Source organism: Triplophysa rosa, linkage group LG22 (assembly GCF_024868665.1).
Source record: "Triplophysa rosa linkage group LG22, Trosa_1v2, whole genome shotgun sequence".
Lineage (NCBI taxonomy): Eukaryota > Metazoa > Chordata > Actinopteri > Cypriniformes > Nemacheilidae > Triplophysa > Triplophysa rosa.
The window spans coordinates 1,180,925-1,198,916 of record NC_079911.1 but is presented as its reverse complement, the minus strand read 5'-3'; the positions used below and the strand labels follow the sequence as shown (position 1 = coordinate 1,198,916).

The following is a 17,992-nucleotide window of genomic DNA, read 5'->3' as shown; positions in this document are numbered from 1 at the left end:
ACGGGAAATCGCGCGGTGGTGGGGTATGTTTCTACATAAATGAAAAGTGGTGTACAGATACAACAGTGATGAAGAAGATGTGCTGTCTCGACCTAGAAGCACTCTTCATTAACTGTAAGCCCTTTTACACGCCGCAAGAGTTTTCCTCGTTTATTCTCGTGTGCGTTTACATTCCACCGCAAGCGCACGTGAGCGTGGCGTTACAACAGCTCGCCGATCACATCACGGACACTGAGCAACAACATCCGGACTCTGTTATTATTATTCTTGGCGACTTTAGTCAGGCAAAACTTGCACTCGAGCTGCCAAAATACAGACAACACATCACATGCCCTACCAGAGACAAAAATATTTTGGACCATTGCTATACCACAATAAAGAATGCATATCGCTCTGTCCCTAGAGCAGCTTTAGGACTGTCTGATCACTGCCTGGTTCACCTTATCCCAGCCTACAGGCAGAAACTAAAATCTGCCAAACCTGTGGTAAGGACTGTTAAAAGATGGACCAACGAAACAGAGCGGGCCGCATTCGAGGGCACCGATTGGAGTGTTTTTGAAGCTGCTACCACCGATCTGGACGAGCTCACAGAGACCGTAACATCATAGATCAGTTTCTGTGAGGATTTATGTATTCCTGACTTCCTTAAAAAAAACAATGATAAACCATGGTTCTCAGCAAAACTCATTCGCAAGATTCAAGACAGATTCGCCAAGCCAAGAAGGATGCCTACAGGAAAGGGGACAAAGTCTTGTATAGGCAGGCTAGGAACACATTGACAAAGGAGATCAGAGTGGCTAAGATAACTACTCTAAAAAGTTGGAAAACCGGTTTTCAGCCAATGACCCTGCATCTGTGTGGAAAGGCCTGAAAGACATCACTAACTACAAGCCACCATCCCCCAATTTTGCAGGCAATCAACACCTGGTCAATGATCTGAATGACTTTTACTGCAGATTTGAAAATGCTAACTTTACACCTCACACCAACTCTGAAGGTGATAGGTGTTGTGTAGAGAGAACATCAGTCACCCCACCTCCTGCACTTCAGATCAGTGAAGAGGATGTGTGCCGAGTCTTTAGGAAACAAAAGACAAGAAAAGCAACAGGCCCAGATGGTATCTCCCCTGCCTGTCTTAAAAGCTGTGCTATTCAACTGGCCTTCATCTTCTCACAGATCTTCAACAGATCACTGGAGCTGTGCACTGTTCCTTCCTGTTTCAAGCGCTCCACCAATCACAGGACTGAATGACTACAGACCCGTCACTCTCACATCTGTGGTCATGAAGTCATTCGAGATACTGGTACTGGCCTATCTGAAGGACATCACAGAATCCTTACTGGACCCCCTGCAGTTTGCCTACAGAGCAAACAGGTCTGTTGAGGATGCAGTTAACATGGGGCTGCATTTTGTCCTGAAACATCTGGATAGACCAGGGACCTATGTGAGGATCCTGTTTGTGGACTTCAGCTCTGCTTTCAACACCACCATCCCATCACTGCTCCAGACAAAGTTAACCCAGCTATCTATTCCTGGCTCTATCTGTCAGTGGATCACCAGCTTTCTGACAGACAGGCAACAGTTAGTGAGAATGGGGAAACTCACATCCAGCACCCGCACAATCAGCACTGGCGCCCCCCAGGGGTGCGTTCTCTCCCCACTGCTCTTCTCCCTGTACACAAATGACTGCACTGCCCAGGACCCTTCTGTCAGACTTCTGAAGTTCGCAGACAACACCACACTCATTGGCCTCATCCAGGATGGTGATGAGTCTGCATACAGACAGGAGGCTGAGCAGCTGGCTGTCTGGTGCAGTCATAACCACTGTTTTAAGCATGTTCAGCTCCAAGTTGAGATGATTGTGGACTTCAGGAGAAACCCCCCTGCAGTTCCCCCTCTCACCATCATGAACACCACTGTAGCAGTGGAGTTATTCAGGTTCCTGGGCACCACCATCTCCACACAGAGTTATTCAGGACCTGAAGTGGGACAATCACATTGGCTCCATTGCTAAAAAAGCCCAGCAGAGGTTGTACTTCTTACATCAGCTGAAGAAGTTCAACCTACCACAAACTCTGTTAAAACAGTTTTTCTTAGCAGTCATAGTCTGTCCTCTGCACATCCATCACTGTCTGGTTTGACTCAGCCACAAAGTCAGACATCAGAAGACTACAGAGGACGGTTCGGACTGCTGAGAAGATCATTGGTGCTCCCCTGCCCACCCTCCAAGAACTGTATACATCCAGAGTGAGGAAAAGGGCTCAGAAAATCACCCTGGACCTCTCACATCCAAGCCATCAGCTCTTCACAATGCTGCCGTCTGGTCGGCAGCATTGTTTTTACCCACCGTGCAATTAATAACTCTGTGCAATAATAATTAAGTGCAATATTAATTATATCCGCTAGATAATACACTGTCTATTTTTTATACAACTTTTTCTGTGAATTTTATTTCATTCATTCTGCTGTATATAGCACATACCTTGTACTACAATAGTCTATTCTTATTTTTTACTTGTACACATTTACATAGACACATAGCTTTGCTCTCTATATCTTTATCTTATGTTTATTGTATTGTATTTCTTATTTTTTATACCCATAGGCCCTTATTTAAATCATCTGTGTACTGTATTCTATTGTGTTATGGTCTCTGTGTACTGTTGTTGCTGTTTCTGTGTTCTGGATGCTCCTGTCACCAAAACAAATTCCTTGTATATGCAAACATACTTGGCAATAAAGCTCTTTCTGATTCTGATTCATATGTAAGGTATAAAGTAAAGAAAGAATATGAATAAACTGCTGAAGTAATACAGTATATCAGGCAGCGAGGAAAAGAGAAATAACCGTTAACGTTTAAATGATGCGAGTGTGCGGCTCTTTGAGAAGGCGAGTACTGGAGACGCGCACGCACTGTGATGATTCTCTTGACCCCGCCCTCTCATTTCCTCATCATTGATTGTTAATTATTTCATGCCCTGCACCTCTTCCCCTCTTGCTTTGGTTCCCTGTTTAATGCGCTTGTGTTTGCTGTCCTGTGCTGATTCGTTTTTCTTTGTAATACCGTGTTAATACCTTGTGGATTACCTTGCCCATGTGGATTATCTTGCCCCGTGTCTTGACGTATCATGTATATCTTGTCTTGTCATTATCGTCTTGTAAAGTAAGTGTCAGTTATCCAGTTTCCTTTGCTTTTGCCCCCTCGTAGGAAGTCTTTTGTTTCTGATTATATTTTCGTGCCATACTTATTTATCCCCATCGTGGGCTTTTGTTTTGTGTAAATAAAGTGAACTGTTGCCTGCGTGTGGGTTCTACCTTCTCCATGCCTGACACGCACATATCACATGCACGCGCTAAATAAATAGAAACAGTTTTGACTGTTGTATCTTATTAAACTCCAGTATATTTGCTGTGAAAAGTCGGATTAATAGCATTCGTTTTGACAATATGACAGATTTTACTCTGATCAAACATTTTCCATATAATAATATAATAAATGGAATTTACCAGATTCATTAATCAAATGACCAGTGTCCAGGTTATCTGAAGATCAGACGCTACAACGTGGGATTAATTCACAACGTTATTTGAGGATGTGGCTACCACGATTTTGGAACGTTACTAAAAATTCTGCGAAATGGAACGTTGCCAAGACGTCCTCAGAACGTGGTCACAAACTAATGTCACAGTGACCAAATGACCCTGATAGCACACGTACTGTACATCTGGCAGACATCTAGCAGATGCTGTTTGCTTATCTGCCCTACATCTCTGAGACGTCAGATGTCCTATAGACCTTTAGAATGGATGTACAACTGCTCTAAGATGTTTAGCAGATGTTTTTACACAGCAGATGTTTTCCAGATCTTTAGCAGACATCTTACAGAGGTACCTGTGCTATCTGGGGAAGACGAACTGGCGACATCGTCAGAACGTACTGTGTTTGCTGGGCTGAATCGATTACAGTTTTGAGCACAGACGTGTGTGCTTGCATCATTATGGTAAAATCAGGTCATGAAAGAGTGTGTGGCACTTATCACAGTGTTTACTGTAATAGAGAAGCTGTGCTATCAGAACAGGGGTTGTCGAATGACTTGAGGGCGAGTAATTCATGATAGAATTGTAATTTTCTGTCGGAGTTACCCTTTTGTAACTTTTATAAGACAAGACTGTTGTGGAAAGGCCATATCTGAGGGAGTGTCAATGGCCATGAATATTGATGTGTTTTTCACTCCTGGGCAGATAGACACAATGGACCTATCAAGGTGGAATGTTGAGAGGCAGCTATGAAGAAGAATGTGAGGAGATGTGAAGAATACATGTTTTATTTGCAGTTTATTTACAGCTGCTCTCATGTGTCCTGTGTTTTACCATGCACTGCTTTACAAAGCACACAGAACCAGTGTTGCAGCCACATTCTTAAGAAAAGAGTAAAAATACCAGTAGACTACATGCATAACCCATGGCCAAATCATATGAATACTAACAATGCCTATGCATAACAAAAAACACCACTTTTCATGTAGTCATAATGTCGTAATTTTGCAATCCAGTCAAAAACCATGTTCGCTGCATGTTTACTATAGTAAAACCATGGTAGTTTTTCCTAAGGAAAGAAAGATACAATACTCACTCGTCAGACAATAATGTGCTCTGTTGGATATAGTGAAACCATTCATTGTCAAAGTCACAGTCTTTTTTCCAAATAGTAAGTAAACCTTTTCTCATTTGACGATGAATCGCAATGGTTTGTTGTGTCATTGTTTGAGGTAGTTGACCATGCTTGAATGGCTTCTGCAGATCATTACTGTATGAATAACGCTCTCTGCGTGAAGATGTGATCACATTAGAGATAATGAGCTGAGACTAGGAGTGTTCCATTCATGTTTTTTTGGAATCGACTCCGACTCCCACTATTGGAGTTGACGGAATCGACTCTTTGACTCTATTTACTGTCATTCAGAACATTTACTGTCCATTTACTGTCTTTTTTTACTTATAAATGGAAACAAAATTTCTTTCTTTTACCATATTTTTTATACAGTATATGCAACGTAGTAATCCAACTCGTAGTCATACTTTAACCGCGTGCCCGTGGAAATCCTTCCCTGCGTTCCATTCCGAAGTGATCATCCCTATGCGCTACTCTCTTCGAAGAGTAAAGCTCTTGATATGTAAGCTCTGAACTGGAAATCACAATTGTCCGTTTAAAATTCACATTGCAAAAGGAACAATAAAAGCAACGTAATTTTCTCTTTATTTCAACTTCATTTATTTATATAGCACATTAAATGCAATTTAATGCCTAAAGTGCTTCACAATATTAAAACCAATAATACAATAAAACACACAACCAACATACATGTGGGACAGCAATAAAAACAAATCACACAATCCCAACTTCTAAGGCCAGACTGAAAGAATGAGTTTTCAGCTGGGATTTGAAAACTTCTACAGACGGGGCCTGCCGAATATACAGGGGAAGGCTGTTCCATAGTTGTGGTCCTTCTACTGAGAAAGCTCGGTCACCTTTTGCCTTCTTTTTTGACTGAGGGACAGTCAACAACGATTGGTTTCCTGATCTCAGTGCCCTAGCTGGAGTGTAAGATCCTAGGAGATCATTGATGTAAATTGTGGCGTGGTTGTTTAATGCGTTAAAAACCCATAATAAAATTTTAAAATCAATCCTAAACTTGACTGGAAGCCAGTGGAGAGATGATAGCAGTCAAAAGCCTGGCTGCAGCATTCTGTATGCGCTGTAGCCGAGAGAGTTGGCGTTTTTCACTGACAATTTTAATAGGGCAAGAGCGTTTGAGATCTTCTCTTTTGCCTTAGGCAGACCAAATAATATAATCTCAGATTTTTTCCCATTGAGCTGGAGAAAGTTGTTTGAAAGCCAGCTTTTGACCTCCTCGAGACAATGCAACAGGGCCTGCACAGAGTGTTCGCTTCCAATCTTAAGCGTGAGGTAGAACTGAGTGTCGTCTGCATACATGTGATACGAGATGTTATGACGACGGCAGATGGATCTCAACGGACACGTGTATAGTGGAAATAGTATCGGACTCAAGATACCATATTTTAAGGGTGCCGTAAAGGATGAGACATTAGCCAGATTTACGAAAAATGATCTATCCTCCATGTAGGATTTAAAACCATTTTAAGGCACTTTCCCGAAACCCCACTTCACACTCCAACCGGTTTAGCAGAATCTAATGATCTACAGTGTCAAAAGCGGTGCTGAGATCTAACATGATTAGTATTGCGGACTTGCCGGAATCAACCGCTAGCAATAGATCATTTACCACTTTTAACAGAGCGGTCTCTGTACAATGACCCACTCTGAAACCAGATTGAAATTTGTCCAGGAGATCATTTCCATGCAGAAAAGGGGTGATCTTAGTCAGAACCACCTTCTCTAGAACTGGATAAAAATGGAAGTTTAGAAATGGAACGGAAATTGTTCGGCTCTGTAGCCTCCAGGCCTGTTTTTTTCAATAGGGGAGAAACCACCGCTTGTTTAAGAGAGGAAGGAACACATCCATGAGTTAAGGAGCTATTCACAATGGCGAATATACTCGTGCCCACAGTGTCAAACAAATCTTTTACAAACTGTGATGGAATAGAATCCAGTAACGAAAAGGATGATTTCATGTGCTTAACTAACTCTGTTAAGGCTGGAAGAGAGACCTGATCAAAACGGTCAAACGTATCTGCACATGGCTGAGGGAATTCAAGACCAACATTGGAGGGGACAATCTCTTTTCTGACACACAGAAGTTCAAGAAATCCTCTGCGGAAGGAGAGAACGAATCAGAGGGGGATAAATTAGCTGGGTTTTGCACAGAGTTTATTGTGCTAAACAGAGATTTTGGACAATGGGCAGTTCGATTTATTATATCTGAAAATAATTTTGTTCTTGCCAATTTGACTGCCCGCTGGTAAGTGCTCAGAGTATCTTTTAGCATCTCCTAGGAAACCTGTAATTTGTCCTTTCTCCATCTGATTCAGCTTTCCTACAGGCTTGCCTGAGAGTATGGGTATCGTCATTTAACCAAGGCTGAGGCTGAGGTTTAGCCCTTTTAGGTCTAGGTGAAGCGACCTTATTCATAATGTCTAAGCATACAGAATTAAACACAGCAGTCAATTTCTCTGTATCTAAACCCCTCAGTGATGGCCGGGTTTACTTCAAAGGCCTCTGCAAAACGCTTTGCTGTAGTCTCATTCAAAGGACGGACATACCGGTCAACATGTGTATTCTTCAATATACCAGCTGGCAGATCAACATTAAACATAACAGAGCTATGGTCAGAAATACAATTGTCCGTTATAATCACATTCCTAATGGACCAGCCCATCGATAAAACTAGGTCAAGAGTATGACAATGTCTGTGAGCAGCCTCACCCACAGCCTGAGTTAAGTTAAAGGAATCCACCCGCTCAACAAACTGCTTTGCTAGTGGTTTTGATGGGCAGCATATATGTATATTAAAGTCCCCGATAATTCAAAGATTGTCCGTTTTTGATACAATAAGAGAAAGAAAATCTGAGAAGTCTTGAATAAAATCACCGTAGCGGGTTCCTGTGACTGCGTATGCACTAGCGTTGAGTGTTTCAGCTCCTTGAGAAGATGAACATCTGAACAAGTACTTCTCATTTGTCTACTCCGCCGTAAACTCCGACATATTGGAAATGGCTGCACGGGATGCACGGGTAAGAGCCACGTACATTTGAGATGAATGTTTGCTCGACCTTCCCGTATGTTTCTCGCATTTCTTGCTAATCTTCCACCGCGCTTTCCTCGTCTTTTGTATAGCTTCTTCTTGAGGAGCCAGACCCCTGTTGATTAGTGTTGTCACGATACCAAATTTCAGTACCAGTCGGTACTAAATGTGACGATACTTGCATTTCCCGCTATCGTTTTGAGCGCTGTTGAACAGATCATGAAAGACCTCTGATTGGCTATTGTTTTTTTTTTAACTTTGATAGACTTTCAAATGCTTCCGTGTGTATCTGTGTAAGCGCTCGGTAGAGAGTGCAATGCAATGATCATTTCACGCGCTTCCGGGTTTGGTTGCACGAGCGCTCGGTAAGGAGCCATTCAAAGACATATCCGATGACCTTAGAAACACAATAGCCAATCAGAGGTCTTTCATAATCTGTTCAACAGCACTCAAAATGATAGCGGGAAATGCAAGTATCGTCACATTTAGACTGGTACCGAAGTTTGGTATCATGACAACACTACTGTTGATAGTCCACGCGGTTGTTGCAGCTTGGAAATCCACCGAAGTTTGGTATCGTGACAACACTACTGTTGATAGTCCACGCAATTTGTTTCAGCTGGGATATCCAGCAGTGTAGAGCGTTCGTATCGCAGCACCGATGAAACAGGGTTGGAACACAAGAACAAAACTAACATTATACCCGCCACACACAAATAGGCATGGATGCGACAGCTTGCCGTGCGACACGTTGGCGCCATCTTTTTTGACACTGATTCTGGTTATTTGGACTCAAGTGACGTTTTGTATGGTATCCCCTTCCCGAAGGGCCCTTCGGAGGGAGATACATTCTGTTTGGAACACACGCCATGTGTGGGCGCTATTTGCTGGTTTATGTCATGTTGGTCTCTTTTTGACGCGCTTCGTGAGCAGATAAATAAAGAACCGATACCACATTCCGTTTATGTCATTTATTGTCCATTGTCCAAGTCAAACATTAACTCATAAAATGACGTGAAGTAAAGTAAAGAAAATTATACACCTGCATTTACATCCAAATACAACTAGAAGCACTTGCCTGTGCGCTTGATGCGTTTGCTGCGGTCCAAATTTTGTTTGACCTTACTCGCCCCTGCCGGATGTAACGTGCACACCTTTAAAGCATAAGCACCCTCTAGTGGTGCGAACTAAAATTACAAAACAAAGAATGGCTCCCACATACCGACCCCTAATTGTTAATAACAGGAGGGAATAAATTCAAACTTATATTCATATGGAGCCATAAGTATACAAATTCATTCACATGATCTATTTACATATTTACATTTCATTCAATACATTGTTGAATGTTGAACAATATTTAGTGTTTGTTTTCATGCCTTTACCAAACAACATAGCTTAGTTATGGGTCTAATCATAACACTAGTTTTAGTTTGAACTTTTACAGACCTAGCTAAGCCTTTGTGGTCTGGGAAGGTTTCTAATACATTTCCAAGCACCCAAGAATTACGTGGAGCTGCTGTATCTGCAATGAGGACAATATCACCAGGTGTGAAATTGCATCTTTCTTTAATCCACTTTTGTCTTTCTTGCAAAAGAGGTAAGTATTCTCTAATCCACATCTTCCAAAATAGATCTTGATAGGTATTGTATTTGCCTCCATCTTTTTCTTGTGTACTGATCGGTTTTACCAAACAGACCAGGAGGTAAAACTGGTTTTCCTTTCCAGGGCTCTAGACTAACTTTTTGCACTGGTTGCACTGGTGCGCCTAACTTTTTTTCTTAGGTGCACCAGCACAAAAGTTAGGTGCACCCAAATTTTCGACCGCATCGCATTTAACGCATTTAACATTTAAATGGTTTTACCAGTTCACTTTTTTTTTAAATGTCCATATATGCAAAATTGACTTGTAAATGATTAATTAACAATCTGGTCAACATAAAGTTATTTATTTGAAGCACAATTCTACAAGAAAGGTAACTTACTGAAAAGGTGTTGGTGCTTAAAGTGCTTCACTGAACTGAAATGCCCATCCCGAGGTAGGGAGAGATTCCGCCAGGCCCAGATGAACCTCATATGCCCATCCACAACTAGAGATTACGCCAGCTACATCGGAAAATCCCGTGCCATCCTCCTGCGAGAGCCTGCGGACTGACTGACCATCCAGCTCCATCCAAGGCAATTCCATCACCACCCAAGAAAAAGACGACCATCTGGCCGGCCCAGCTCAGACAATTCCATCCCCAACCGAGAGCAAAGACGGACTACCTGTCACATAAATGCTAAATTTACAATACTTGGTATTTAATGCTAAACTTGCATCACACGACAGCAGTTTGAAGTTATGGCTGCACTCAGTGACTTTGATTGGAGGTAGCTGGGTGGGTGTTGTAGGGAGTGGGGGGGCTTGTTGGTTGTGGTTCAGGGCGTTTCATTTGTTGGGACTGTGTGGGTCTGGTCTGGTTGGTCTTGTTTTGTGGTCGATGTCGGACAACAGAGGAATAAAGTTAATTATGCCATTACTACTTTTCCCTGGTTGTTCCTCTGTTGTCTGTTGTTGATCACGGAATGGGACCGGGTTGGACCTGCACGGTTTCGGCGGGTGGGGCTTCCTGGGTCGCGGCTCGTGGGCTCTCCCTGTTGCTCGGTGGCTTTGGTCGGGGTCACTGAGTGCAGCTATGACACGTCAGAGGAGATCTGGCCCTCCCGGCTGAGCCTGGTTTCTCCCGAGGTTTTTTTTTCTCCATTATTCAGCATTGGAGTTTGGGTTCCTCGCCACAGCAGAGCAGTGCAGTGTTGGCTTGCTCACCGGGAGACTGCATTTATTTATTCATTTATTTATTATAATGATCTTGCTTGGTCTATAAACACCATGCACTGCTTTGGAACAATGCACATTGTGAAAAGCGCTATATAAATAAAATTGAATTGAATTATTTTTAGTCGCACCATTGAGAAATAAGGTCGCATTTGCGACCAAATTGGTCGCACTCTAGAGCCCTGCTTTCATAGTAAGGATCTTCCGAGACTTTAGATAATGGTCTATCGTTTAAGATGGCCTCCACTTCACATAGAAGAGTATGCAAGCCTTCATCATCCACTGCTTGCTGATGTAACACTGATGACAACACCCTTTTTATCAGGTTATTGATTCGCTCCCAAGCTCCACCATGATGCGAGGCTGTAGGTGGATTGAAGCTCCATTTAATACCTATTTGTGCTAAGGTCTTCTGGATTTTGTGTTGATTCAGGTCTGCCAGTGCTTGTTTAAGTTCATTTTTTGCACCAATGAAATTCGTCCCATTGTCAGATCTAAGGTGAGACACTTGCCGTCGTCTGCATACAAATCTGCGCAATGCATTTATGCAAGAGTCTGTGTCTAGAGCATAAGCAACCTCTAAATGGACCGCTCTAGTGGTCATGCATGTAAATATTACTCTATATCGCTTTACACGACTGCGGCCCCTTTTCACCTCGATAGGACCGAAGTAATCCACTCCGACATTGGCGAATGGAGGTTGATCCATTGTTAACCTTTCTAGAGGTAAGTCAGCCATTTTTTGTTCACCCAATTTTCCTATGTGTCGCTTGCAAGTGACACAGATGGAAAGGATTTTTCTGGCGGCTGCATTTGCGCGGGTAATCCAGTCTTCTCAACACAGAAGGAATATCGTTTCTTCCACTATGATCAGTTTGTTCATGGATATGCTTAAGAATTACCTTAGAAATATGTTGATCTTTGGACAGGATTATTGGATTCTTGACTTCTTCTGGAATTGCCATTTTGCATAGCCTACCACCAACTCTCAATAGTCCATTTTCGAGAATAGGGTTTAGCTTGTAGATGGTGCTATCCTTTCTGATTTCAGATTTCTTGTTTGCCAATGAAGCAATTTCATTGCCAAATTTCTCTTGTTGACAGAATTGAACAAAGGCCTTTTCTGCTTCCAGCAGGTCATCTGCAGACAAGCATTGCTTACCTAATGAAGCTTTAACTTCTTGCAGTTTGTGTTTTACGACATTGCGGTCATTTGATATAGCAGCATATTGTCTTCTTTGGTAACTTAACTTCAGTAAAGCACTCCTCAGCAGTTAGCTCCAATCGAGGTATAGTAACTCGTTTAAGTGAGAATTTTGAAGTTAAATGTGTCTGTTTGTACACACCATTGGAGTCCTAAGGCTCTTTCTACAGGCAACTCATCCCAATCCAAGTCCAGTTTATTGGTATTCTTTGACCGGTCATGTTCTGGAATGGACTGCAAGACCTTGCGACTGTTGCTGATTCGCTGTGTCAGATGGAAACCACATTTTTTGCAGAGAGCAGTTAAGTCTTTGGTTACCTGAATAGTTTCCTTCACTGATGGTAGACTATTCAGACAATCATCCATGTAAAAATTATGGTGAACAAAATGTGCTGATTGTCTTGTGCGCTTCTTCTCAGAGCAAAGCATGCACAGCTTGGTGATGAAACAGCCCCAAATAAGTGAACTGTCATTCTGAATTCGGAGACATCTTGTGTGAAATCACCATTCGGCCACCACAGGAACGAAGTCCTTGTCTTCATTTGTCACCTTTACCTGGTAGAACATGGTTTGGATATCAGTCATGAAGGCGATGGGTTCCTGTCTGAACCTAAGAAGTACTCCAATTAGCGTGTTCGTGAGGTTAGGGCCTTGCAGTAACTGACTGTTTAAGGAAGTGCCCTTAATTCTGCTCCGCAGTCAAACACGACACGTAATTTGCCTTTGTGGGGGTGGTACACTCCGTGGTGGGGAATGTACCGCACCTTACCATCCTCCTTCTCCAGCTGCAAGGTCTGGCACCTTTTCTGCATAGCCTTGTTCAATCATATCACCAAGAAAGTGTGTGTATTCCTTTTGTAATTCCTTATTCCTTTCAATTTTTTTCTTTATTCCAATGAGGCGCTGCCGGGCGATGGGCATATTCATGCAGCTACCAACAATTTCCTTTGGTCGTCCTTTGGTGTATCTCTCAAGATAATATAAGCAATCCTCTTTGCTATCCATCTGCCTTTCCACACATAGCTGGAAAGCTGTCATAAATCAATTGAATTTCAAAGGGTCCCCGTCATAAACAGTAATTTCACGTGGGGGAAGATGACTATAAGGCTTTATGTTGCTGAATCAATAATTCTGTAATTTGTTGTTGGCTTTGTATAAGTGGTGTTAGCATTGAACTGGAATGATTTACATTAGAGACTTGTCTATTTGAGCCAGATGTAGAAGGTTGTACATGATGTAATAAGGTTCCATTTAGAGCATCTTGTTGATCCTCCGGACATGATTGCTGTTGAGTTAAGCTTTGGTGGCTTTGTGAAGCAGTGCTTGGTAAATACCTGTCAGGATTAGGATCTGAAGCTGATAATTGTGTGTTTGCTGTTTTGAGGTAAGACTCCATTCCATCAGATACCACACTTTTTGAAGTTTGATGCTCAAATGTTTTGAGAACCGATAATTTTGCAGTAGATGTTGCTATTTCCGCATCGATATCCATTTTCTCCTTTTGCTTTCTTAACCTCTCCACCTGTTCTTCTAGGTCATGTTTTTGCTTCAAGCATTCTGCACGAGTAACTAGAGCGGCTCTTTCAGCCTCCAATTTAATGCGCTCTCTTAGAACAGATGATTTGAATGCAGAAGAGCCTGAACTGCAATTTAGGCTTGATACATGACTGTGCTTCTTGGTTTCAACATTAGAAACACTATCATCTGGATTTATTTCACTCTCAGCACATTGATTTTGCAGTTGCCTTAACCATTTGTCCACAACAGCACTAAACTCTGCAACCCATAGCTCTTTGGCTTTAAACCATATTTCATGCTTCTCTCTTTCTTCATCCGGTAATAAAGTTAGTAAAGTCTCATGACATTGGTCTTTGAACTTATTAAAGGTATTTTCAACTTCATTTTGAAACTCTTCACTACTCAGAAGATCCTTAATTGTTTCTAAGATGTGATGCTTTGTCAAACTTGGATTTCCATAGTTTTTGTAACGTTTCAAGTTTAAACAACAAACCCTTTTCAGTAAGTTTGGTTTCGCGTTTTCTAACGCTTTGTTCAACTTCATCACAACCCTCTATACTTTGCATTTGATCATTGTCAGGATCAGTTACCTTAAACACATATGTTTCACTTTCATCAGCCATTTTTCAACCTTTCAATTGTTACACCATATATATAAATACCAATATAGCATTGTCAAAAACCCATGGATATTTTCGTAACAAGAACAAGATCATAAACATAAAAGTCAGTTAGAGCTCGAGCTCAATAATGATGCATCGATTCATATCTTAATGCTTGAAACTTGTGTAGTCTGTGAGTGTAAAATGAGCGGCGGCGTCCAAGAAAAATTTGTTGTGTGATATATCCCTAAGCAAAATCAAAATGATGTGTCGTGACTGAGCAGCGCTTTAGGGAGAGCATTTCCAACACGCATCGTGCTGCCTGCCACAGTACAATAACAATTCCCAATACATTAATGAGCAAAACCTCTTCAAGAAGCTCATCAAGAATCTCATTTTACTGACGATGTAGGTTGTATAACTTGTATTTGTTTCTTTATTCTGGTCCATGTAGTGCAAGTTCTAAATAAAAAGACATTGCGCTTTATCTCATGCTTTGAAGGATGCAATTAAAGACGGTCAAGGGTTCACTTGGTGTAGGAAAGAGTGATTGACAGCATGATGAGATCATCTCCCCCTCACACATATGCAATATAAGCATATAAAATGTCTAAATGTAGTTTTATTTGTTTCTCTGAAGTTTATGATGAGAAATGAGTATTCACTCACCCTCTCCCATACATACAACAGTGTATTTTTTGAAAGTCATGTGACTGTTTAAAGCACATCAGACATCACTTTGATGCTTTCAATTAGAATTTGTTACTTTTTGTGTCAATCCATGTGCATTTTGGCCATTCACAATGCACTGTCATCACATTATTGTTGAGCGTGATCAGCGGTTGCTTCACTGCTGCTTCAGCTGGCAGAGTGAATGCTCTAACCAGCACCGAGAAAAAGTGTGCACCTCACACGCAGTAGACGCATGCGGTGGACGGGACGGTGAAGCTGGAGTTCACGGTATGCCACGAGAGTTTTGCGGTTCGTATCGAGGGAGGTGTCGAGGCGGATCGTTTGAATATCATCACACCCCTACATGTCTTTACTTTCACACTTCTTACAAAATCTCAGAATATATTTTACAGAGCCGAACAAAAGCACATATGGGCTGAGCGATATATCGTACGATTCTTATGCTCTCAGTTTCTCAATGACTTACTGGTAAATGCTGCCACATCCGAAAGCCAGAGGGCGCTCTCTTTTGAATATGGGAAACCGAAGAAGAGCAATTAGTTCCAGGAAATGCCTGTGGTCATATTCTATCGCTGTTCTTCAAACCTTTTCAGGTATTTTCATGATAATAAAGTTGATTTATAGCAATGATGATAGACGAGTGTTGCTTTTTCAAATACACGTTATAAACGACTCAATCTCATAGTGATGTTAGATCGAGCAGACGAGCAGTACTTCCTACTGATCAAACAGTCGTAGTTCATGGAAGAGCTGTGCATACAACATCGAATCGATTTAGATGTGTATAATTAGCCTGAATCGTGATATATATATATATATATATATATCACGATTCACATCCTGGGTAATATGCACATCCTGGGTGCAGAATAATGTGCTTAAAGCATCCTCCATTTTTGAACTGTTGGATATTCTCATTCACAATGAATAGTTTAAAACTATTGATAAAGACATGTTTTATACGCGCAAAACATAGTGTACTGTGTCCATCCAACAGTTTACGGAGCCTTTTTTATTCAGAAGTTTAAAATACAGTTACTGTGTGTGTGAATGACGCTTTACCCATGTGATGGACTTTAGTAAACTTGGCCTTGTATTCATGACTTTTTCTTTTGTGTGTTAAAGGAGCAGCAGAAAGAGGGCGAGTGAAGATACAGTCAGTGCAGGTGAACAGCTACAATCTGCACCACGTGTCGCCAACATGGAGGAGGACGAACATAAACAAGACTTTCTCTGTGAGACAAATATTACAAATCTTTTATTTGAAGATTATGTGTCACCATTGTCCTCACGGCAGAGCTGCTGGCCTTAAGATATTTAATATTCCATATTATGAAAAAAAGGATGAAACATCACCATCAAGTTATCTAAAGGGCCAATCGGGCATGTTGTCATCTATTGCTTTTTTACTGTGTATGCATATATAGAAATAGACTTTGACAATTGTGACCCTGGACAGACAACAAAACCAGTCTTATGGGTCAATTTTTAGAAATTAAGATTTTTACATTATCTTAAAGCTGAATAAATAAAAGCTTTTTATTGATGTTTGGGTTTGTAGGATATGACCATATCTGGTGGAGATACAACAGTTTAACACTCTGGAATCTCAGGGTGCCAAAAAATTAAAATATTGAGAAAATTGCCCTTAAAGTTGTTAATCAGAGGCGCTGCAGCAGGCCATCCACTCACAAAAATAAAGTCTTTATATATTTAGGGTAGGACATTTACAAAATATCTTCATGGAACATGATCTTTACTTAATATCCTAATGATTTTTGGCATTAAAGAAAAATAAATAATTTTGACCCATATAAAGTATTTTTGGATTTTACTAATGTTCCCGTGCTACTTAAGACTGGTTTTGTGATCCAGGGTCACAATTAAATCTGTGCTAAAACTAAATATTTAAACTTAGGTTGCCAATAGCAAAGCATGACCTCATTAATATAGAATGTGTGTTTACAGATATCTGTTTATATGGTGTTTATAGTCTTTGGAACATGTTTCATTCAATCAGAATTTGGAGTCTCAATTGTCTTTTCCTTTAGATGGAACTCAATTCTGCATCATAGTCAGGGCTGGACAATAATTCAATAACAATATCTATCGCGATAGAATTAATTTCGATAACGATGATATGGTTTTTAAACACATTTTCGATATTTCAATATACATTACACGTCGGGGTCTGAGCCCTAGCTCTGCTCCGCTGCAGTGGCTACTGGTGTTATGGAGCGCCACTCCATCTTGCCCTAGTATAAATCTCTAGTTTAAGCCCGTGTTCACACTTAACTTCTTTTTTGAGAAGAAAAAGTTGACCAAGGCGCTTTTTTAGTAAAAAAAAACGCTGGCAGCATTTGGTTACAAACAGCAGGCGAACGCCATGACAGATAGACAGCGTAACGGAAGTCTACTTGAATTACAAACAGAGAGCGTATTTGCAATAACTAATCACATATTTAAAAACTACAATATTAATTTCTCGCTAGAAATGCAATGAGAAGTTTTTGAAAGTGAAAATTAAACTTACATTTATACAAAACTATGCTCCAATGGGTGTTTTGGAGAAGGCTCCAATTTAATTTTTTCGAGCTGGAGCCTTCTCCACCAATCACGTTCCTCGCATGTTGTTATGGAAACGACAGGTCTCTGTCTTTGGTTAGCTGGGGAAAAGGAGATTGACGTGGGCGTTTTTTTCCAGAAAAGTTTAACTTTTTTCAACCTCAAAAGAAGGACGTTTTTGAAAACACGGTTTACACCATAGGATTATAATGTAAAACAGACGCTAGCAGCTTCGAAAAAGAATTCAAGTGTAAACACAGGCTAAGTTTAATATTGATCATTTTTGTCCATATATTAATTTACAAAACGGATCTGCAACTTAATAATGCTTGCTTTCGGAAAACAAATACGAACAAGTTTAAACAGTTCTCACTAGCCGGGTTTCCATCCAAAGTTGCGAATTTAGTTAATGCGCAAAATTGGAATATCGCATAAAACATTTGCGAATAAGCACCGTTTCCATCCAACTAGTCAACCGTCACTTCCTAATAAACTGCCACTAAATATCAGTAAGAAAAGTAAGAGAAGTCACTGAATATAATAATTTTCATAATACTTGCGCAAGCAGACTATTACGAAACACATTAAATGCGGTGCTTTTGTGGATGCCTGCTGTTTGGGAAACACAGTCGTGATAGTTCTAAGAGGCAATTACAGAAATACTTTGACGACTTTGCTCAGGCGTTTAAGAATGACCATCACAACATTTCTGATGCTGTGTAACAAGATCAGTACTCTGGTTAGTCAGGTTACGCCATCTCTTAGTGCAGTTACGCTACTTTTTGGAGGAATTTATTCGGCAAATGCATTTCCATCTCCCATTATTCGCATTAACCCTTTTTCGCAAAAAAGAAAAACCACCTCAAG

The 17,992-nt window shown here is 40.9% G+C and overlaps 1 protein-coding gene across 2 annotated transcripts in view; it reads left to right on the top strand.

Moving 5' to 3' along the window:
- The window catches only part of LOC130545909 (zinc finger protein 883-like), a 48,370-nt gene that overhangs the window by 6,924 nt on the left and 23,454 nt on the right, over positions 1 to 17,992 (top strand). For both annotated transcript variants that reach the window (XM_057320836.1, XM_057320835.1), the window contains exon 3: positions 15,686 to 15,795. Coding sequence is in view for 1 of the 2 variants with exons in the window: in XM_057320835.1 (XP_057176818.1) it covers positions 15,762 to 15,795 (34 nt within the window). In the remaining variant the exon portion in view is untranslated. The remainder of the gene's footprint in view (positions 1 to 15,685; positions 15,796 to 17,992) is intronic.